We start from the raw sequence: 24219 nt of genomic DNA, 5'->3' as shown, positions 1-24219 counted from the left end.
TGTAAAGGGCCAGACAGTAAATACCTTGGATGTTAGTCCACGTGGTTTTGGTTGCATATACTCCACTTTGCCATTGGAGCGCCAAAACAGCCACAGACAATATGGAAGTGGATGAGTGTGGCTGGGTTCCAGCAACACTGTATTTACAAAAGCAAACTGCAGGCTGGATTTGTGCTGCAGTTTGCCAACTCCTGATCTTGACCATCAGCATCTATAGGACATAATGCTAGCCCTGCAGTGATGACAATGTGCAAACAGCAGCTGGAGAGCAGGAGGTGGCAGGTGCCCTGTGACAGGTGAGAGAGGGATTCTGAAAATACAGGGGTTTGCCATCCCAGTGAAATTCCAGAGGGGATTTTAATATTAATAATATAGAAATTTAGAAATACAGAAATAATATAGAAAAGTTCTTTATCTCAAGCTCCCTACCACTAAGAATGTGGCACTATATTTGGTAAATTTCTTTGGATTTTGGAGCCAGTCTGCATCATGTTTAGGTAACTCGCTTTGCCCATTTACGAGGAAACCAGAAGACCAGCCTGTGGCTCTATGGTTAATATGTTTTTTTTAACTGTGTTCACACCAGGCTTGTCTACACCTGAGTGGAGGGCACATCTACCTGTGTGTGCATGGAAATGGTGGTGGGCATGAGTAGGGATGGTGTCAGATTGGCCAGAAAGGCAACTTGCCTGCCTACCTCGGTGAGTAACTTATGAGTCAGGCTCCTGGAAAGACTGTGGTATTACAGATTATGAAACCCAAAAAGGTGAACAGGGATCTCAGGTTTCCTCTTAAGAGGAATAACAGCTTACCTCACCTTGATGTTAAGAGCTCTTGGGACTTCCTTGGTGGTGCAGTGGTTAAGAATCTGCCTGCCAATGCAGGGGACATGGGTTCGAGCCCTGGTCTGGGAAGATCCCCCATGATGCGGAGCAACTAAGCCCGTGCGCCACAATTCCTGAGCCTGCGCTCTAGAGCCCGCGAGTCGCAACTACTGAAGGCCAACACCTAGAGCCTGTGCTCCGCAACGAGAGGCCACCGCAATGAGAAGCCTGCGCACTGCAACGAAGAGTAGCCCCCTCTCGTCGCAACTAGAGAGAAAGCCCCTGCGCAGCAATGAAGACCCAACGCAGCTAAAAACAAATAAATTAAAAAAATTAATAAGAATAAAAGGAGCTCTTCAAGGAGTTTGCTCATTCCAATCTGAACCACCCTTCTAGTTAAGCAGATTGTCTATAAACTTCTTAACAACAGAAGCTTGCTGAGTTTTATATGGTGGGTAGAGGGGACAAGCAAGTAAGAAGAGGACAGGCGGAAGAGAAAATTGACATAATCAAATGGTAATGTAAAAAGTTAGCATTTCCCTATTTACAAAAAGAAACAGAGACTTAATGCAAAGCATTTAGATAACATGGAAGAGGACAAAGAAAAAATAAACAAAAATAACTTTTTTCAGCCAGAGATAAATGCCACTAAAATGTAGGTTATTCCAATCTTTTTTCTATGCTATGACTATGTGTATGTGTGTGTATGTATTTAGACAGAATGATAGTGTATATGCTCATTTATAATCTGTTCTTGGTGTCTGCCTTACAGTTATCATTTTTACATGTCAATGAATATTCTTATACCACATGACTTTTGATTGGTACATAGAATTGCTTCAAACAGAAAATGCCTTAAGTTTCTTAACCAGTGACCTATTGTTTTATGTTTAATAACCAGTGCTTCTTGCAGAGGCTCTCTGCCAGGATAGAAAATTTTATGGATATGTCTCCATAACAAGCTGTCACCATATATGGCTTTACCAGATCACCGCACATAATTAGAGGACATCTGAGGTCCAGAGCTATTCTGTTAATTGAAATAATTAAGATATCTTTTTTCTCTGTAGATTTCCCAAATTCCCCTTTTTGGCATTAGTCACAGTAACTAATATTCATGTCATGTTTTAATGTAACCTCTGGGAACATTTATGCAGCAATGAATTTTACCTAAAAGGCACAGAGCTGACTACAAAACATACCTATTACAATGTCACAGATGTGAGTCATTCATTTGGTAGGTACTTATTGAGTGCCTAAAATAAGCAGAGGACTCCATTCTGGGCAGGCAATACTCCGTAAACACTGAGCTGCCACGATGTGCAAGGATACTTAGGAATATAACTTCTTTCAAAGGATTTGCTTTCTAGGGGACAAGATATGGAACCAAGACTAATTAAATAAGAGTACAAAAGATGTTATAAGGCAGTATCTAATGATGAGTACAGGTAATGGGACTGTCATTTTTTAAAGATTGATTCCTCAGCATTGGAGCTGTCAGAAAAGGCTTCACGGAAAAAGTCTTGAAAGAACTGAGAAGATAGGAATGAGAGGGGAGAGCTTTCAGCCAAGGCTAGAAGACAAGTACATTTATCCTTGGGGTACAGTAAATAGAGCTCACATGAAGTGTAGGAGTGGGAGTAAAGACTGAAAAGAAGGGGTGCTAGATGGGAGAGGTCCCTGAATGGCAGGCCATGGGAGTCTGGGCTCCACCCTGAACATCATGGGAGGAGGCTTTTGAGCTGTAGAGTGACGTGGTGTCCTAACCACCTTGATGTGACAAAAGTCAGTTCTTCGTCTTAGGTCCTCTGAAATCTCTTTGGTAAGCCTTTATTTATTTATTTTTGGCTGTGCCACATGGCTTTCAGGATCTTACTTCCCGGACCAGGGACTGAACCCGCGCCCTCAGCAATGAAAGCACGGAGTCCTAACCACTGGACCACCAGGGAATTCTCCAGTAAGACTTTAAATTTATGTTGGAAGTTAAAATTGTTTACCGATCATCACCTTATTCCCTCTCTTTGATCAAGATCCACATATGGAAACTGGCCCAATAGTAAAATAGTCATATATAGAATTTGCAAAATTAAGTTTAAAAATTCCAGTAATTGAACTAGAATTTTTCCATAAAATGGCATGATTAAGACATTATCTTAATTCAGTGAAGTTTCTCTTATTAGCCTTTGTGTGTTGATAAAATTTTACATTATTTAAAAAACGTAACATAATTGAAGACATTTTGAAAATAAAAACAAAATCCTATAACAAATTCTAAACATAACTATTTAAATTTTGTCTTTCCAGTCTTGTCAAAAATGCATGTTTATTTTTACCCAGTTGCAATAATAATGTATAAGTATTGTAAATATGTTACGCTAACATACTACAAATGTATTAAAACAATTATTTTTAAGATTTATATAAACATCTTTGAATAGATGTACCCAATTTAATCATTCCTCCATGTTTAGATGGTGTCATTTTCCCCTGTTTTTCTTTTTTTCCCCCTGTTTTGATTAGAACTTTCCATCTGGTGTGCCATTGACATTCTGGTATGCAGAGAAGGCATTCAGGTGTGATGAGATCTCTTTGATCCTTGGGAGGCCATGGGTGGGGCTTGCAGTGACTGGGGCCCCAGACTAGTAGCCCCAGGCTGCATGAAGCCATCCTTGACCAATTACTTCAGTGGGCTGTACAAATATTATCATTTTCAATGCATGCCATTGCATGAAAAAAGTTGGGATGTATTTTTATGGTGGTGCAGTAATTGTCTTCAACTTCTATTAATATTACTGGTTATTGTTTTTACAACTGAGTTATAATTACTTTTTTAAACGATACTTGCACATAATAAAGATGTTAATGGTACAGAAAAGTAAATAGTGGTAGTAAGTTCCTCTCTAACCTTAGGCACTGTGTTTCTCTCCACAGAGCCCAATTGTCATTAATTTCTTGTGTGTTCTTCCAGAGGCTTCCTAAGGCCAAACAAGCACCTATCTATCTACGATGTTGCATAAATTTACATGATATTGATATCAATGTCTAAATCTATAGCTATCTAGGGGCAACATTAAAAATATTTAGCACAGGTACAACCACCTGGAAGGCAGGCCCATGGTATACAGGATGTGCCAGAGCACCTATAGCACATCCTTGGCCTTGAATGTACGCTTTGCTTTTACACATTGATTTGCACTCAGCTCTTTTAATCTGGTACTATGATTTGGAGATTGTTCCACATCAGCATGTACAGGGTGCTTCATTCTTTGGACGGTACCGTACTTTAACCACTTCCTACAGATGGATTTTTAGGCTGTTCCCAGTTTTTTGTTACTATAAACAATGCTCCAATAAATATCCTTAAACAGTGTGAATTTATCTGTAGCATAAACGTATGGATAAAGAATTGCTGGGGAAAACATTATATGCATATAAAGTTATGGTTGGTATTGTTAAATTTCCTTTCAAAGAAGTTTAACGTCTTTATTCCTATCAGCAACGTATGTGAGGGCCTATTTCCCAAACCTGGGCCAACTCAATATATCTTTATTAGTCTGAAGGGTGGAAAAATAGTGTCTCAATTTAATTTACATTTAATTTAAAAATATTTAAAATCTTAAATTTTGAATGCTTCTGAATCAAGTTTTTCTCTGTAATTAGACAAGCAAGCTTCATCCATGAACCTGAAACAGGCACAAATACTACTAGAAGGTGAGAAGCTGGTGAGGACAATAAAAAGCAAAAACTCCTTGCGAGTATCTGCTCAAGGATGAGGGTAGCATTGGTGTTTAATTTTTTGCTTTGTGTCTCTTCTTCTCCATTTCCAACAGATCACATTAGAAAGTTGTGAGTTACATAGATGTGTGGTGTTTGAGCCTTGCTTGAGGTGTGGAAATTTAGAAGAGCAGGGCAAGAAAGGGCTCATTCGTCCTCCTCACATCAAATTCCAGGTGCCATCCTTTCTCCCTAGCAGAGCCAGCACATCTACAAAATCAGAGTGACAGAGAAATAATGGCAGAAAAAAAGAGGAATTTAAGTACTATTTGATCTGGGAGAGGCTTGCAGAAATCAGTGTTTTTTTTTTTTTTTTAATTGAAGTATAGTTGATTACAGTTTACAATCTCTGCTGTACAGCAAAGTGACTCAGTTATACACATATACACATTCTTTTTTTATTGAGATTTTTAAACAAAATATTCATTTATTTATTTATTTTTGGCGGCAGCAGGTCTTAGTTGCACAGGAGCTTTGTTGTGGCACGTGGGCTCATGGTTGTGGTGCTCGGGCTCTGTAGCTGCAGCACGAAGCTCTCTAGCTGTGGCTCACGTGCTCAGTAGTTGCGGTGTGAGGGCTTAGTTGCCCTTTGGCATGTGGGATCTTAGTTCCCTGACCGGGATCGAACCAGCACCCCCTGCATTGGAAGGTGGATTCTTAACCGCTCTACCACCAGGGAAGTCCCTCATTCTTTTTTTAAAAATTCTTTTCCAGGGCTTCCCTGGTGGCGCAGTGGTTGAGAGTCCGCCTGCCGATGCAGGGGACACGGGTTCGTGCCCCGGTCTGGGAAAATCCCACATGCCACGGAGCGGCTGGGCCCATGAGCCATGGCCGCTGAGCCTGCACGTCTGAAGCCTGTGCTCCGCAACGGGAGAGGCCACAACAGTGAGAGGCCTGCGTACCGCAAAAATTCTTTTCCATTATGGTTTATCCTAGGAGATTGGATATAGTTCCCTGTGTTATTCAGTAGGACCTTGTTGTTCATCTATTCTAAATGTATTGGGTTGGCCAAAAAGTTCGTTTGGTTAGTGAATACATTGTTCAATAAAATTCTTGGTGAAAATCAAAAATGTGTCTTTTATTTTTACTAAAAAAAGAGTGAACTTTTTGGCCAACCCAATAATAGTTTGCATCTACCAACCCCAAATTCCTAGTCCATCCCTCTCCCCGATCTCCCCCTTGGCAACCACAAGTCTGATCTCTATGTCTGTGAGTCTGTTTCTGTTTTGTAGATAGGTTCATTTGTGCCATATTTTAGGTTCCACATATAAGTGATACCATATGGTATTTCTCTTTCTCTTTCTGACTTACTTCACTTAGTATGATAATCTCTAGTTGCATCCACGTTGCTGCAAATGGCATCATTTTGTTCTTTTTTATGGCTGAGTAGTATTCCATTGTATATATGTACCACATCTTCTTTATTCATTCATCTGTCCATGGACATTTAGGCTGTTTTCACGTTTTGGCTATTGTGAGTAGTGCTGCTATGAACATAGGGGTGCATGTATCTTTTTTTTTTTCAGCTATACATATACGTATATCACCATATCTCCTCCCTCTTGCGTCTCGCTCCCACCCTTCCTATCCCACTCTTCTAGGTGGTCACAAAGCACCGAGCTGATCTCCCTGTGCTATGTGGCTGCTTCCCACTAGCTATCTATTTTACGTTTGGTAATATATATATGTCCATGCCACTCTCTCACTTCGTCCCAGCTTACCCTTCCCACTCCCCGTGTCCTCAAGTCCATTCTCTATGTCTGCGTCTTTATTCCTCTCCTGCCCCTAGGTTCTTCAGAAGCTTTTTTTTTTTTTAGATTCCTTATATTTTTTTTTAGATTTCCATATACCCTGAGAAAACCATAATTCAAAGAGTCATGTAAATAGAGCTGCAGTGTTCATTGCAGCTCTATTTACAATAGCCAGGACATGGACGCAACCCAAATGTCCACCGACAGATGAATGGATAAAGAAGATGTGGCACATATATACAATGGAATATTACTCAACCGTAAAAAGAAACGAAATTGAGTTATTTGTAGTGAGGTGGATGGACCTAGAGTCTGTCTTACAGAGTGAAGTAAGTCAGAAAGAGAAAAACAAATATCTTTTTGAACTATAGTTTTGTCTGGATATATATGCCCAGGAGTGGGATCACTGGATCACATGGTAATTCTATTTTTAGTTTTTTAAGGAACCTCCATACTGTTCTGAATAGTGGCTACAGCAACTTACATTCCCACCATCAGTGTAGGAGGGTTCTCTTTCCTCCACACCCTCCCCAGCATTTGTTATTTGTAGACTTTTTAATAATGGCCATTCTGAGCAGTGTGAGGCGGTATCTCATTATAGTTTTGATTTGCACAGAAATCAGCATTTTGAGTTACGATTTTTCCATTTTATTAACTAGTAGGGATCACTGGTATCCTGCCCTTTAAGTTGGGTGTACTTAGGGAAGCTCAATGGAATTGAACCCGTATTTTAAGAGTTTTTTGGAGAAAATGAGAGTATGCTGTGAGGCATGCTCTGTTTTCAGATTATCAACCCCCCTTCTCCCCAACCTAACCCTGTTTATTATTTTGAGGAACTGGACGTTCAAAGGCAGGGAAGATGCATATGTGCACGTACGACCCCAAATCAGTCAGTTGAATGCTGAACGCGGAGACCTCGAATCTCGCAGAAGACTTTCCAAAGGTAGAGAAAAATATACCCCTCCCCAAATAATCTTGACACCCCTGCCCTATACGTAAGAAAAATCTGTATTATTGGAAAAATACACATCTATCCTTCCTGGATCCTACTCTATTCTCTTTGAACGAGATTTAGATGTTAAAAAAGTGAGGAATGAGGCTTAGTGCGACTAACTCTGAAGTGCAAAGAACAAATTTAGATTTGGGCCCGACGTTAGGCTCTAGATTTGCACCTCAAGTTCCACCCCTACCCAATCAGGGGCAGTCCCCGCTGTTATCCTCAGATGTTTTAAAAGCAAGCGGTTTTTAAAACCTCAAATCCTGCTCTTTGTGTTGGTTGCCTCGGAGTTGCCCCTTCGCAGCCTAACAATTTACGGTAGAAAACACCGAGGTGGTGCCCCACGGAAGCACGCTCTCGACTTCCGAGCCTGCGGCCCGGGGTCTCGCCCTCCGCCCCCGGCGCCGAGCCGGGCCACGGCGCAAGGCCCCTCTCTAGCTCCCCCTCCCCGCGCGCTGCGGCTGGCCCTCCCCAGCGCCCCGCCTGACGCTGCAACTGGGCCGGCGATTCGCCATTGGATTAAAAATAGCAGCGTCCCTTCCACCAGCCCGCCAGTACGCCCAGGCCCCCCGTGCCCGCTCCAGCCCCGCGGCCCGCTCTCCCCACCCTTCCCGGCTCGGCTCCCGTCGCCCGCGCAGCCCGCCGCCGCCGCCGCCGCCGCGGGCGGACCCAGCGCTCCGCTCCGCTTGGGTGCGCGCCGCGGCCATGCAGCGCCGGGGCGCCCTGTTCGGCATGCCGGGCGGCAGCGGCAACAGGAAGATGGCTGCAGGAGACATCGGCGAGCTGCTGGTGCCCCACATGCCCACGATCCGCGTGCCCCGGTCCGGGGACAGGGTCTACAAGAACGAGTGCGCCTTCTCCTACGACTCCCCCGTAAGTGAGGCTCGGCGGCGCCGGCGGCGCCTCGGGGGAGGGTCGCGGTGCGGGCTACCTGGGGCGGCCGCGAGCAGCCGAACTCGGCGGCACGTGAAGCGGGGGGAGAAGATGCGCAGTGGCAGACAGGGACCTCCTCGCCGGGCGCCAGAGTTGGCTCAGGGGCACTGCAGTTCAGCAAACACTTAGTGAGTGCCTACTGGGTGCCCGGCGCTGCATGCCCCAAGGCTGCTGAGGCCAAAGACTGGGCGGCCGCGGTGGCTTGCTCCGCCAGGCTTCTTAGGCTGCCAGGGCCCCAGTACCTAGAAGCTTGCCCAAAACCCCACCACCGTTTGAAAGGCAGATCGAGTCGAAGAGTTCCCTAAGCTTAACTGTACGTTGCAGATGGTTTGCGTCCTCTTTGGGGCGACAGCGGAGGGCGGGTAGGTGGACGAGATTGATTCCCCCCTTCTCTTTCCGGGACCGTTTGCTTTGCCCAGGAATTCCCACTCCTGGACAGTTATGATTTACTCTCTGAGCTTTTCTCCCTCCACTTTAAATTTCTCCCTACTCCTTTTCTTTACGTCAGAATGTCAGAAGAAACCTTCGGGTGCTTCCACTCGGGCAGCAGAAATAGGGGGTCTGCTGGATTACTACGGTTTCCTTAAGCCTTTCCGCTTCCTCCTCTAAATGAGTCACTTTGAAATGCAATAGTATAAATTATTAGAAGTTCAGTCGCGAGTCGTGACCTCAGAGACTGGAGGGGGAAGTGAAGACGCATCACCGCCTTCCACCCAGGGCTGTTGGTGGTGTTTTTCACCAGGTTGTATGTGTAAGTGTGAGAAGGAAAAGGAGGGTGAATGTCCCTTTCGGGAGTCAAAATGGGCTTCAAAGTGACTCAGCTGTCTGGCGTTTATCATGTCTTTTTGAGGATCAGGTTATTTTTATCCACCCACTTTAGAGCTCATGTGTCACTGGGCAGATCTCAATGCAAAAGGGAGGTGCATGGATGGAGGGACTGAGGCAGGTTTCACAACAATAGTCTAACCCATTTTATTCATATTATGTATTGTTGGCGGAAAAAAAAACAACCAAATGAGCGGCACATGTTCCAAAGTATCCTTTATTATGTTGTGAGTTGATTTCAGCTGATTTCAAAGCCTTTTTGTTTTGTACACACTGAAGTCCCAGAATTAGTATCCTCTGTGATATTTAATTTTTCTTTTTTGTTAATTCCAGATCATTTGGGGGATAAAAATCTCATTTGTTCATTACTTATTTTTTTCTTTCAAAAAGGTCTGTGTAGAGTGGAATGAAATGGTTATATTTAATACTTAGCGTATTGTGATCGCACTATTTAATGTGACGGTCAGCAGTGTCATTAAATCCTGTTATCCACAAAGTATTTGAAAAGGCCATTTTCAGATTTTGTGTCTAGTGTTGGGTAGGTTTCCACTAATAGCTTTTAAAGCTGGAGAGGGATGACCCTAATTAATTTAAGCCACCTGCAGATTGTGAACTCCAGGAAGAAAGTAGCCTAATTGTTTTAGGATAACACATGTGAAGTGGGTAAAACTGCTTTTTCTATGTTTGATTTGGGTTACTCTTCAAATTCTTCTTACAAACTTTGTTATTGGAAGTCTTTGCCACATTATAGTGTAAGGCAGGTGTGAAAAAAAAGCTTATTATTTTAATTCACTTCCACAAATAGTTATTGGGAGCTTACTGTGTGCCAAACAGTATTCTAGAAGCATCTTGTCCAGTGTAAACTGATGATTTCATTCATATCACAGTACTTCTTTGGTGAAGACTAGGCTTATTTACAATGCCCGTGAATCAGTATATTTCCTGTTTCAAGGGGGGAAGAGAAAGAAGGTTTTATAACAAGTTATATTAAAGCACAGTGCATGATAATTCCAGATCTTTCCCTATGGTCCTTAACACTTCATCATGAACCCCATAAAGGTTCTTGAGCACCTACTATGTGCCAACTCATACATGCATGGCTATAAGGACCATACAGAGCAAAATCCATTGGTGCCAAACACGGCAGACTTTAATCCACCAGTGCTATAGGACTGTGGTAGACAAAGGACCAAAACCATTTGAGTGGAAAAAATAGTCATCCTTGCATTTGATACTTTTGAAAATGGTCTTAGATAAAGATGCATAGAAATAGATATGAGGACAACATTCTAGCTCAAGTAACAGTTCTTCTGGGATGGGTGAGAATTGTTTTTTCACTTACCAATTTGGTTTCATCCCAGGCCCACCTTCTCACCTCAACCTGTAGGTTCACCTCTCCATAACTTGGTTCATCTTGCAAGATCTGTGATGGGACCTTCCTGGAGAATGGGGACTTTGTATCTTTGTATTCCCAGCAGCTGGTGCAGCATCTGGTATATATGCCAGGAACTCAATGAATGTGTATGAGATATACAAATTACCTGTGGTTACACGTTCTGAAAATGGTAAGGATACAACATATGGGAAACATTGGGAAAGGAATCATGTGGGGTTATCATGTAGAAAGTGGTGACTTTGTTGTGGGGGACAGATGTGAAAGAGAGAGCCAGACTGGCAGGGTTTGAATCCCAGCTCTGTCACCCAGCTGTGTAACTTCTCTGTGCCCCAGTTTCTCCATCTGTAAAATGGGGACAATCATAGAACCTACCTCATGGGGCTGTTTTGTGGATTAAATAAATTAATATGTAAAGTGTGCCTGGCCAATTAGTAATCTCCATAGGAAGAAAAGGAAGAGATAAAAGAGAGTTAATCACATGTTGTAAGCCCAGGTGTTTGGTTGTCAGGGGTTATGTAGAAAGTTTGGTGTGGTTGAGTGGGGAAATTGGTTCATACTTCTGCTCACAAGCCTTCATGAACCACCATGTAAAATCTACTCTCATCTCCTTAGTTATTGAGCCCTTCCTTCATCTGAGTGTACCTTGTCCCACCTCTTCTCACTTTCTAGGTTGTCAGCTCTGGGGAGTCCAGTCTCTGGGTCTTCAGTGTGCTAAGGCTCATTTCCTTTCCTAGAACCACCTTCCTCTATTTGCCTTCTGCTTCAAACTTCATCCTTTCCTCTGAAGCCTGCATTACTTAGGGTCTGTGTCTTATAACACAGCAGTTATAGTCTGTCTTCTATAGTTTGCCATCATTTTATTTTCTTTTACCCATTTAACTTGTAGTTCTAAAACATCTACTTGGTACGAAGCATTAGGTAGGAGAGGAGCTGGGCCCCTCTGGTGCTAATTATGCCCCTCCCCACCTGTCTGAGCTTACCTTATGCCCTGTCTCAGCTGGAGTCAACTGAAGACCGAGACAAGGGCTTTGGTACAGTCTGTTTATTTTGGGAAACAAAATCCAGCGGGAAAGGCTTTGAGATTATCTATTTGTAGGAAATATGAAATTGTGATTTACAATAAGGAACATATATTTGGTCTTTGACCCTATTCCTGGCACAGAGCTCCTAAAACTTGGAATTTCCTAAGTGATAAGAGCCATGAAGGTGTCTTTTGTTATCCTTAAACAACCCACTTTCAACCACACCTAAGTTTGTGCTAGGGGCTTTTGGAAAGCTCCTAAGAATGGGCTGGTTGTCAGGGGAACCAATGATTAGAAGGTAGGAACTTTCAGCCCCTCCTCACCTCCTGGGTGGGGAGAGAACCAGAGATTGACATAATCAACAGTGGCCAATGATTCTTGCCTATCTCATGAAGACAACAATAAAAATCCCTGAACTGTGGGGTTTGGAGGGTGCTGGGAGGGCACAGGAACTCCACGCCCCATTCCCCATACCCTGCCCTGCGTATCTCTTCTTCTAATTGTTCACTGGTATCCTTTAACATCTTTTGTAATAAACTGATAATCCAGTAAGTAAGTTGTTTTTCTGAGTTCTGTGGGCCGCTCTAGCAAATTAATTGAACCTGTGGAGGGGGTGGAGGGAACCTACTATTTATAGTCAGTCCTTCAGAAGCACAGGTGATAACCTGGACTTGCAACTGGTGTCTCAAGAAGGGGGGGAGGGGGAGGCAGCCTTGTGGGACTGAGCCCTTAACCTGTGGAATGTGATGGTATCTCTAGGTAGTGTCAGAACTGAGTTAAGTTGTGGGCTCCTCAGTGTCTATGGAGAGATGGAGAATGGCTTCCTGGGGGATCCACCCCGCCCCTCACATTCGGTGACCAGAAGTGAAGTATTCTGTGAATAGAGGAGCGACACAGGAGTGTACTTCTGTCTTTCTGTCGTTCCTTCTACGAGTACTTATCGATCTGCCTGGTACTACCTCAGTAGTACTACTACTACTAATAATTATTATTAATAATAATTATTAATAATAATTATTATTGCTAATAATAATAATGACAGCTAATATTTGTACAGAGCAGTGGTTCTCAAAGTGTGTTTCTTGGACCAGCAGTGCCAGCATGTCCTGAGAACTTGTTAGAAATGCAAATTCTTGGGTCCCATCCCAGACCCACTGAGACAGATACTCTGGGATGGGGTCTAGCTATCTGTATTTGAATAAGCTTTCTAGGTGATCCTGACCTGTGCTAAAAGAGAGAGCCAGTGATGGGGCACCTGCTAGTTGCCAGGCAGCATTCTAAGCATATATTTATTCATATATTAACTCATGTAATCCTCACAACAACCTTGTGCTGTATATTATGATCATTTTGCAGATGAGGAAACTGAAGCACAAAAGTCACACAAACTGTAAGTGGTAGAGCTGAGATTTGAATCCAGGTTATCTGGCTCTAGAATCTCTGCTTTTTTGTTCTTTATTTATACCAACTTAACCATGTTAATTGTACAGTTCAGTGCCATAAATACATTCGCATCGTGTGTAACCATCACCACCATCCATCTCCAGAACTTTTCTATCATCCCAAACTGAAATTCTATACCCATGAAGCAATAACTTCCCTTCCTTCCTACTTCCAGCCTATGGTAACCACTGTTCTGTTTTCTGTCTCTATGAATTTGCCTATTCTAGGTACCTCATATAAGTGGGATCACAGAGTATGTGTCCTTTTGTGTCTGGTTTATTTCACTTAGTATATCTTCAAGAGCTTCATCCATGTTGCAGTATGTATCAGAATTTCCTTCCTTTTTGAGGCCAAATTATAGTCTATATTTTGTATAGACCACGTTTTCTTTATCCATTCATCTGTCAATGGACATTTGGGCTGTTTCTGCCTTTTGGCTATCATGAATAAAGCTGCTGTGATCAGTGGTGTACAAGTATCTGTTTGAGTCCCTGTAGGGACTGCTCTTTACTATTGTGCTGTGTATGCTGCCTTCTGGGCAGTGAGACTTGCTATCATGGTGTTTAGTTGTTTCCCAGGGGAAAAAATAATTTAATTTAGGGTCTATGTGGAAAAATCCTCCTCCTGATGGATAAGCAGATATAAGATAGTAAAGCAAAATTCAGGAACTTACAGATTGTTTTTTTTTCTCTTGGAAGATATAAACTTAAACTAAGTCTAATTGGTTTCACATATCAAAAGTTTCCTTCCAGGGCTTCCCTGGTGGCGCAGTGGTTGAGAGTCCGCCTGCCAATGCAGGGGACGCGGGTTCGTGCCCCGGTCCGGGAAGATCCCACATGCCGTGGAGTGGCTGGGCCCGTGAGCCATGGCCGCTGGGCCTGCGCGTCCGGAGCCTGTGCTCCGCAACGGGAGAGGCCGAGACAGTGAGAGGCCTGCGTACTGCAAAAAAAAAAAAAAAAAAAAGTTTCCTTCCAAAATCAACTAACTAAAAAGTTGTTTTACAGCAACAATTCTCAAGCTTTTTGGCTCCTTTACACTCAAATATTTTTGAGGACCCCAAAGAGCTTTTATGTGGTTTCTATCTATTGACATTTACCATATTAGAAATTAAGACAGAAAAACTTAAAAAACAACTTCCATTCCCTTAGCTTATTAGAGTGATTATGTCATCGGATGTCACGTAGACTCTGAAAAATGCTCATGAGAGCATGTGAGTGATAAAGGCAAATGAGTTCATTATGAAAATAGTTTTGACCTCCCAGATCACTTGAAGGGTCTTGGGGCATCACAGGGTTCCCAGGCCATACTTTGAAAACCAAAGTTCTAGAGTTTAGGCAAGTACAACTGGTTACTCCAGTGGCATACCCCACCTGCACTGAGGTTTTTGTGGGTTCACATTTTCACATTGTGGTGATTGAATAATTTATTGTTAATCTTAGCTCAACCATAATGTCATATTCCACACATACATTCTTCTTAAAGCAAATTAAAATTTAGAGAATTTGACTCCTTTTGAAAACAATTGCAACTACTTGGGTTTGAATTTTTGGCTCTTTTAGAGATGAGAATTCTTTATTCTTTTGAATATCAGCTTTACTGTAGGATCATCTGGCTGGGCTGTTTCTTTGGGGAACCTTACATTTTAGCATCCTGATTTTTTTCCTTTGATCACGGGTTAGGAGACTTCTGTCATCTCTTGCCTGGAAACTGAAGACCTGTCTGCCAGGACTCAGGGGAGCTGAGCAAAAGAGGATGAGGGTGGTCTCAGCATATGGGTATGGAATACCAGCTGGATATTATCTCTTGGTTCTCAACTCTATCCCTGTTTTGCTAAGCCTTCTCCCATGTTGCAGGAGCTGGGAACATGGACACTGCATTTCCCAGAATCCTTTGACGGCACGATTCTGATTTTGGTTCTGCCAGAGAGATTTGGAAGGCGAAAGAGAAGGAGAAGCCACTATTGCTATTGCACAATTCACATTGCAGATGTGAGATTTTCCAGTCAGCTTCTGAATGTCCTTCTGGGACTCAAAGACACATCAGTTATGGGGGAGCTGGGATCATCTGTTCAGTTGCTTGTGATGCTTGTGCATCCTGATTTCTTGAACTTGAGTGGTAGTTTCTCTGACCTTGGCTCTCAGCTCTTCCTATGATTCTGTAAGCCTCTAATTTCCTGTAGTAAATCTCTTCCTGCCTGAAATACCTAGAACAGTTAGTATTTTCTGACCTGTTCTGTACTGATACACGTACATTACACATACGTGTCTAGTTCTCCATGTATTATGGTACCCCTATTCTTAACTGAGCCCATTGTCCCACAGACCTGAATCCTTTGTTTTTACCTGCTTTAGAGAATAAATCAGTAGTTTGCTGGTGTGGAGGAGGGACTTGGGGTGCTGAGTAGTACCTACATAGATTTTCAACCTTTCCTCCTTATTTTAGCTCCTTTTTACCCCAATTTCAGAGTAACCTGGAGTTTTCTGGAGTCTTTTGGAAATTCTGGGGTGTAAATCAGATAGAATCTTGGCTTTTCCTCCTGCAGGGCTAGGATTCGGCTTTATCAGCTAATCTTAGTCTTTTTAGTGCTTACCCATCTACAGCACAGTTTCCAGGTTTGTGGTTTATATTTTAACAAAATCACTTAAGTGTTCTTTTACTTGGGTTTCAGAAAGGAGTGAAATTGACATATGTATGTAATCAGCCCTATGTACCCTAGAGTCCTGCTTTTCTAATCTAATAATCAAGAAGTCACTTGCTGTCTCTTTTTGGCAACAGTTAATTACCCTTTAAAGTTGTGTCATTTTTAGAGTCTGGGAATGTAAGAGATGATGCTGACCCTGTCAGGGAGCCTTTTGGGGAGAGTTTGTATTCTCAGCTCACGTTGAACCTGGACATCTGTGCATCTCTGAATTCTCTTTTCTCTCCACTACATTCTTCCTGTGGACTGGAGCTCAGTTCAAGGTGCTGCCATTCATTTAGTGCCCCAGGCTGCGAGATGTACAATGCCATCCACTCTACCTCCCTCTCCCTCTCTCTCTTTTTAAACAGCTGTGTAAAATACAATAGAAAATTTACCATCTTAACCACTTTAAGTATACACGTCAGTGGTATTAAGTACATTCCCATTGTTGTGTGCAACCGTCACCACTGTCCATCTCTGGAACTTTTCATCTTGCACAACTGAAACTCTTTCCCAATTAAACGATAATTCCCCATTCCTCCTTCTTCCCAGCCCCTGGCAACCACCATCCTACTTTCTGTCTCTATGAATTTGACTGCTCTAGGTTCCTTATGTAAGTGAGATCATACAGAATTTATCCTTTTGTGACTGGCTTATTTCACTTACTTTGTTTTCAAGGTTCATCCATGTTGTAGCATGTGTCAGAATTTCCTTCCCTTTTAAAGCTGAATAATGGTCCATTGTATGTATACGCCACATTCTGTTTATCCATTCAGCTATCAGTGGACACTTGCGTGGCTTCCACCGTTTGGCTATTTGAATAACGCTGCTGTGGACATAGGTGTATCCCTGTCTCTATTACGTCACTTTCCATTAGTGACCGGGTTCCGGCTTGGTCTCCTCTCTCCTTCTCCACTGCCAGGGCTCAGGCCCTCATCACCTCTTGCCTGGATGGACTCTTGCAGAAGCCTCGTAACTGACCACCTTGCCTTCCTTTTATCTGTCACATTGCACTCCCAGTTGTTTCTCTAGAACATGGGTCTTATCCTGTCTTCCCTGCCTAGGAATTTTCAGTGGCACTGTTCAGACTTTTCTAACAGAGCAAACGAGTCAATTTACCACGTTGATCCAACTTTCCTTGCCAGTGTTGTCCCTTAGCACCTTTGTGTTCTTCAGATGCCCCATGCTTTCATCCCTCCATGCGTTGGCCTGTGCTTGGAATGGAATGCCCTCTCCCAACCCCTCACCCCCTGAAAACCCCACCGATCCTTAAAAACCAGCTCAGGTGTTCTCCTGGGGTCTTCCCCACACACCCCCAAGCTGCGTTAGAGAATCATTTTCCTGTGCTTTCAAAGCACTTTGTTCATCTCTATCGTGGTTGGGATACCGATTGTTGAAGACACAGAATAGCTGAGGTCTTAGAGAATTAAGGATTGAAAGCTGTGCCGTTTGGGAACCTGTTCTAGTAAGGCTGTATCTTTTCTGCTTTTCTGTTTTTAAAAAAATCATGAGCATGCATTTTGGAATAAAAAATGTTATTAAAAATAACCAATGCCATATTTTTACTTTATCATATTGTCTGGAAAGTCGTAAGCTGGACCCTTGAAAAGCTAGGGAAATGTGTCTTGGGTAGTTGCTGAGTATTTTGTGTATTATGATTCTAGATGCCCCAGGATCTTGGTAGAAGTGATCACACATGATGCCCCTCGGGGAGGTGACAAGAGAGCTGGTGTCTGTGGGTGTCGCCCAGGCCTCTGTGCTGCCACTCATGATCAGCCCAGGACACCCGTTGTCCCCATGGGCAGGGCAGATGTGAACGAGAGCACCCATTTTTAGAGCTGGAACAGCAGGACAAGGCAATAATAAGAATTTTTTTTTTAGCATGGAGGCAAAAGAATTTACTTAGGAATGTGACAGATTTCAAATCCTAGTTCATCACTTAGTAGCTATGTTAACTTGGGCAAGTTGCTTAATTTTTCTACACCTTAGTTACTAGTTAGTAATCAATTTGCATCAAATTTGGGATGGGAAATGTCACTGAGCTTGATGTTTGTGTGTTGATTGGTGTAATGTTTATATATTGAACATGATTATAATGATATTTTGTATATGATATAAATAATGATCTTCTCTGTTATCTCAACAACATTTACTCAATAACCCAGTTTTTACTGAGAGACAATGGTATTTGTAATATCTTGTTTCCTTATATACACAAATTTTATTTCTGGATGTTCTTTTTTTTTATTTTTTTATTTTTATTTTTATTATTTTTTTTTTTTGCGGTATGCGGGCCTCTCACTGTTGTGGCCTCTCCCGTTGCGGAGCACAGGCTCCGGATGCGCAGGCCCAGCGGCCATGGCTCACGGGCCCAGCCGCTCCGCGGCATATGGGATCCTCCCAGACCGGGGCACGAACCCGTATCCCCTGCATCGGCAGGCGGACTCTCAACCACTGCGCCACCAGGGAGGCCCCTGTTCTTTTTTTTTATAGTCACTATTTTTTTTATTAGTTTCTGCTTTATAACAAAGTGAATCAGTTATACATATACATCTGTTCCCATATCCCTTCCCTCTTGGGTCTCTCTTCCTCCCACCCTCCCTATCCCACCCCTCCAGACGGTCACAAAGCACCGAGCTGATCTCCCTGTGCTCTGCGGCTGCTTCCCACTATCTATCTACCTTACATTTGGTAGTGTATATATGTTCATGCCTCTCTCTCGCTTTGTCACATCTTACCCTTCCCCCTCCCCATATCCTCAAGTCCATTCTCAAGTAGGTCTGTGTCTTTATTCCTGTTTTACCCCTAGGTTCTTCATGACATTTTTTTTTCTTAAATTCCATATATATGTGTTAGCATATGGTATTTGTCTTTCTCTTTCTGACTTACTTCACTCTGTATGACAGACTCTAGGTGTCCATCATTGGATGAATGGATAAAGAAGATGTGGCACATATATACAATGGAATATTACTCAGCCATAAAAAGAAATGAAATTGAGCTATTTGTAATGAGGTGGATAGACCTAGGATCTGTCATACAGAGTGAAATAATAAGAATTTAATGAATCTGAACGAGACTCCAGACTAGAGATGTTGCAGAATAGTATGTGCTTCCTGTAATAAGATTAACAATAAAACATTTTGTTTTGTGTTAATTAGCAAGTACTAATACTTATTTAGCACCTCTTATGCCCCCAGGACTGCGCTAGGTGCTATTGGGGACGTGTGAGTATTAGGAGAGAAACAGGACCACAGGAAAGGAGAGTATGATCTGGATCTTTCTATCATAGTGGAGTGTGAGCACCAATTTTGAGTGTCTATGATGAGTCAAATACTGTTCTAGGTACTTCTATATATAGCATCTCATTTAATTACAATTGTAACTGGTTATAAATGATAATTACTATGTTTTACAGAGAGGAAACTGGGAGTCAGGGAAGTTAGCTTGTTCAAAGACGTGTACAGACATCTCAGTTTGTGACAGAGATGGGACGTAAGCCCTGATACGTCATGAGGTTAGACCCTGAAGCACTTATAGGATATTTAAGTTTTGAACCGTGTGGCACTTGTAATGTGTGAATGGAGATTTCAGGCACAGGAGTAATCAGTAAAGTCTAGAAGAGTTATTGGCCTAGACAACTGGATGGGATCTGAAAAGGTGGCATTTTGGAGGAGGGGAGACAAAGGTGTGGGGGTGGCACCAAGCTAGGCATGTAAATGAGAGCCTTCACTGGCTTATGGAAGAGAGGATTACTGGGGAGACTGGAAAGCAAGGCTGGGACTTCTGTGGGTTGTGAAGGAGATTGTTTGGATAAGATTAGACCGGATGAGTAGGCCAGTTAAGAGCAAGGGAACAGCATGAGGCCGTGGTTATTTGGTGTGGCTGTTCTGGAAGTGGAATGAGGAGTAGGTTGGGAGGTAGGGAGACCTCGAATCGGAATTCAACTAGGAGCCTCTTGTAATATCGGAGGGGGGCGCTTTCCTGAGGGTGATGGCAGTGGGGATAGAGATGGTGGGGTGTTGGGACTAAACTCGGTAGAGATTTCGATGAAAGATATGGCTCAACTTAGTCACAGAATATGCAGTGGGTGAGGAATGGGAGGAGTTAAAGATGACTTCACAGCCGGTACCCTGGGAGGTGGAGTGTATCAAGGTCATAGATGAGGAAGGTGAGGTGCCCACAGGAAAAACGGGGGACTGACTGGCTTGGAGCTCAGAGGTCAGGGTTCGGATTACAGAGTTTGGCAGCCCCTAGTTTAGAGACCCTGGATTTGTGAGTAACCCTTCCTTTTGACGGGCCTCAGGACCCCACCTCTTTGCTCCTGGGATCTTTGCCCCCCAGGTTGTTGAGGAAGCAGAGACTGGCACAGGCCTCTTGCCCTCCCACCGATTGGCCCAAGTTCCAGAGAAACTCAGACAGGAGCCCGGGGCAGTATTTCCAGCCTGAGGCCTTGGAAGGAGCCTCAGTTGGTGTGGGCTCTCTCTCCAGACCCCCAACCAGCAGAACGGGACCACTGATAGATCCAGTTTAGTGGCTGAAGTTGATGAGGGTGCGTGTACCGTGGAGGCTGTCAAACCCTACAGCTGCTTCCCTAGCGTGTTGGAGCCCTGCCCTGTGGGTCTTGCCACTGCTGTTGTCAGGGAGCTGTCAGCCTGGAAAGGCTAACTCCAAGGACTCAGCTGTCCTGTCCTTTTTTCTTAAGATTTTTTTTGAAGTCTTTTATTGAATTTGTTACAATACTGCTTCTGTTTCATGTTGTGGTTTTTTGGCTGCGAGGCATGTGGGATCTTAGCTCCTAGACCCGGGATCGAACCCGCAGCCTCTGCCTTGGAAGGTGAAGTCTTAACCGCTGGACCACCAGGGAAGTCCCCTCCAGCTGTCCTTTTGAGTTCGGGGAGTGGAGCTGTCAGGGCCTGCTCCAGCTTCTCCCCTCCCTTGCAGGAAGGCCTGGCAGAGCATCTGGCCCAGGCTACTCACTTCAGTGGGGTGGCTCCCTTCTGCTTTCTTGGAATGATATAGCCTTGAAAAAAAGGAAGAAACTGCTCTTTTCCCCAGGCCCCTACAATGGCCTGTGCTAACTGCCAGCCGCTCACCTAGCTCCTGCCACCCAAACGACATCTGCTTCTCAGTTGAACCCGGTAGCACTTGGGGGGCCAGACTGGCCTGGGTCCCAGTCTGCCCCCCTTCTTACTACTTCATAGCAGCAGGACTTCAGCAAGTGCCTTAATTTCACTGACTTTCTCTAAGCCTTGGTTTCCCCTTCTGTACTACCTACCTTGCAGGGTTTGTTGTACTCATGGCTGCCCGTGGAATACTACTTATTGCTATCCTTCTCTTTAGTGGGAGGTAGTGGGGGGGGATCCCTCCGAGAAGAAGGTGAAATGGGATTTATACGGTCTTGGGGTTGCCATAGAGGGACGTCCTGTACTTGGTAATTCTTTGTGAGGCTCTCTGGTAGCAGAAGCCTTGGGCGTGGAGTGTTTGCTAGCTTCCTTTGTGGGGAGCTCTGTTCAGGGGTGTTATTCATACTCAACTTCAGCTCATACTGATGGACTTTTTATGGGTTAGCCTGGAAACCTAATCTTCATGTTTAATATAGTTTATCAGGGGAAATGAATCCTGAAGAAAGCTATCTATTCTTTTCTTTTCTTTTCTTTTCTTTTTTTTGCGGTACGCGGGCCTCTCACTGTTGTGGCCTCTCCCGTTGCGGAGCACAGGCTCTGGACGCGCAGGCTCAGCGGCCATGGCTCATGGGCCCAGCCGCTCTGCGGCATGTGGGATCTTCCCGGACCGGGGCACGAACCCGTGTCCCCTGCATCGGCAGGCAGACTCTCAACCACCGCGCCACCAGGGAAGCCCAAGCCATCTATTCTTAAAAATAATAAGAAAAGACTATAAGAGGTTTTTACCTTTGACAAGGTGGTTTCACATTTTTTTTTTTTTAGATGTAAGCTGGGAATTACTTAGATGGATTATAGCTTCAGTTCAGCGCTGCTGAAGATGCTCACCTCAGTGTCTTCATTCTCTGACGATTTTTATTTTGCCCTTTTGTCCTCTGAGCATCGTAGTAGCTGCTCTTCCTCGTATCCTGCCCAAACCCTTCCCAGCTCTTCAGATGACAGCATCCTCATGGCTCCAAATACCCAGAGCAAGGATTTCGTTTCATACTTAGGAAAAAAGTTAATAAATGATGCCTCAGTGGAACAGTAAATTTATAGTGTGTCAAAACCTTGCTGCTTGGACTGTGCCTTTAGCCGTCTGGGACCAGGCTGTGCAGCTGTAAGACGTAGGAGTTCCCTGCAGGGAGAACGTCAAAGTTGGAGCAAACTAGAAGAATCATGACTGCATTAACATGTCTATTTTTTCTTCACACTTCATGGCCACAAGCATGATTTATCAACATTTAGCAGAGGCTTACAGTCTCTTGGGATTATATGTGTTTGTTTTTTTTCTACTTAGCTGATTTGGACAAATTTATTTCTGTGGATTTGCTGTTGAAACCAAGGTTTTGGATTTTGCAAATGTTGTATTCTGGTAGTTCTGTTCTACTGGTGAGCTGTTTGAGTCTTTCCCAGCCTTTTTTTTTTTTTTAATAAATTTATTTATTTTATTTTATTTATTTTATTTTTGCTTTGGGTCTTCATTGCTGTGTGCAGGCTTTCTCTAGTTGTGGCGAGTGGGGGCCACTCTGTTGCGGTGCACGGGTTTCTCATTGCAGTGGCTTCTCTTGTTGCAGAGCACGGGCTCTAGGCGCGTGGGCTTCAGTAGTTGTGGCATGCAGGCTCAGTAGTTGTGGCGCACAGGCTTAGTTCTGCGGCCTGTGGGATCTTCCTGGACCAGGGATCGAACCATGTACCCTGTACTGGCAGGCGGCTTCTTAACCACTGTGCCACCAGGGAAGTCCCCCAGCCTTTTTTTTTTTTTTTTTTGCGGTACGCGGGCCTCTCACTGTTGTGGCCTCTCCTGTTGCGGAGCACAGGCTCCGGACGCACAGGCTCAGCGGCCATGGCTCACAGGCCCAGCCGCTCCGCAGCATGTGGAATCTTCCTGGACCGGGGCACAAACCTGTGTCCCCTGCATCGGCAGGCGGACTCTCAACCACTGAGCCACCAGGGAAACCCCCGCCAGCCTATTTTTTGATAGTGATTTTTCTCTATCACATTTCCCCTTTCTGTGGGTTGTGTGCTTGCTGCACTTGATCTGGAACTTTGTTTTACTTTCTTCTTTTTTTAAAATTTAATTTGATTTATTTATTTTTATTACTTATTTATTTATTTTGGCTGTGCTGGGTCCTAGCTGCAGCACGTCAGATCTTCGTTGTGAATGTGGGATCTTTAGTTGCGGCATGCGGACTTCTCAATTGTGGCCTGTGCACTCTTAGTTGCGGCATGCATGTGGGATCTAGTTCCCCGACCAGGGGCCGAACCCGGGCCCCCTGAATCGGGAGCGTGGAGTCCCAACCACTGGACCACCAGGGACGACCCCGTTTTACTTACTGACTGCACATTTGCTTCCCATCTGCATGTACTTAATTTTTGTATTTTAAAACTGTGGTCTGTTTGTTTTGCTCTAGAAGCCAGATTGTACTGGAGAATCTGTGCTCCGGTCATTGGAATATTCATATGTACCGTTCAGATATGGAAGTATCCGAGAGGCTGGATTAATAGGCAGATGCTTGCTTGATGAAAGCAAGAATCAAGCAGAGAGAGGTGGGCAGTCTTATGAAGTAATGAATCAAAGCAGTTAGGGGTTGACCTCGATTCTGCCGTTTCCCACACACTTCTACAGCTATTTTGTCTTCTATGCTTATGGGCTATACCCTAAAGTTATAGACTGAATCTACCCCAGTCTCCCCATCTCTGCCGCGAGCAACCCAGCCCCCACTCCCTCCTCTGCCACCCCCAGAGGCTAAGGTGCTGTCTTGCCTTGTTTAGACAGGGCTGTCTAAAGGACTTTCTGGGATGATGGAATTGTTCCATATCTGCACTGCCCAGTATGGTAACCCTAGCCACATGTGACTGTGTACTGAGCTCTTGAAATGTGGCCAGTGCGATGAGGAAACTGTTTTTTATTTAACCTAATTTAATTTAGATTGAAACATTCACATATGCCTAGTGGCTACTGTATTGGACAGCGTGGGTCTAGACTTTACAGTAGCCTTGGAACCATGTATTCTCTGGATCCTCTCCCCATAATTCTCTTCCTTCCTGTTGCCAGAGTGATCTTTTTTTTTTTTTTTTTTTTTTTATTTATTTTTGGCTGCATTGGGTCTTCGTTACTGCACGCAGGCTTTTCTCTAGTTGGGGCAAGCGGGCTTCCTTGTGGTGCGCGGGCTTCTCATTGCGGTGGCTTCCCTTGTTGCGGAGCACGGACTCTAGGCACACGGGCTTCAGTAGTTGTGGCTCGTGGGCTCTAAGCGCAGGCTCAGTAGTTGTGGCGCACGGGCTTAGTTGCTCCATGGCATGTGGGATCTTCCCGGACCAGGGCTCTAACCCTTGTCCCCTGCATTGGCAGGTGGATTCTTAACCACTGCGCCACAAGGGAAGTCCCAGAGTGATCTTTAAAAATGTA

At 44.0% G+C, this 24219-nt stretch overlaps 1 protein-coding gene across 2 annotated transcripts in view; it reads left to right on the top strand.

Annotated features, from left to right (window-relative positions):
* The first annotated feature begins 7815 nt into the window (after window positions 1-7815).
* The window catches only part of USP13 (ubiquitin specific peptidase 13), a 122694-nt gene continuing 106290 nt past the window's right edge, over window positions 7816-24219 (top strand). For both annotated transcript variants that reach the window (XM_082624885.1, XM_082624884.1), the window contains exon 1: window positions 7816-8219. In XM_082624885.1, coding sequence (XP_082481011.1) covers window positions 8052-8219 — 168 coding nt within the window. In that variant the 5' untranslated portion in view covers window positions 7816-8051. The remainder of the gene's footprint in view (window positions 8220-24219) is intronic.

The sequence above is a fragment of the Mesoplodon mirus genome, assembly GCF_964341445.2.
Source record: "Mesoplodon mirus genome assembly, chromosome: 6".
NCBI lineage: Eukaryota > Metazoa > Chordata > Mammalia > Artiodactyla > Ziphiidae > Mesoplodon > Mesoplodon mirus.
The sequence above is the reverse complement of the archived record's forward strand: the minus strand, read 5'-3'. Positions and strand labels throughout refer to the sequence as shown.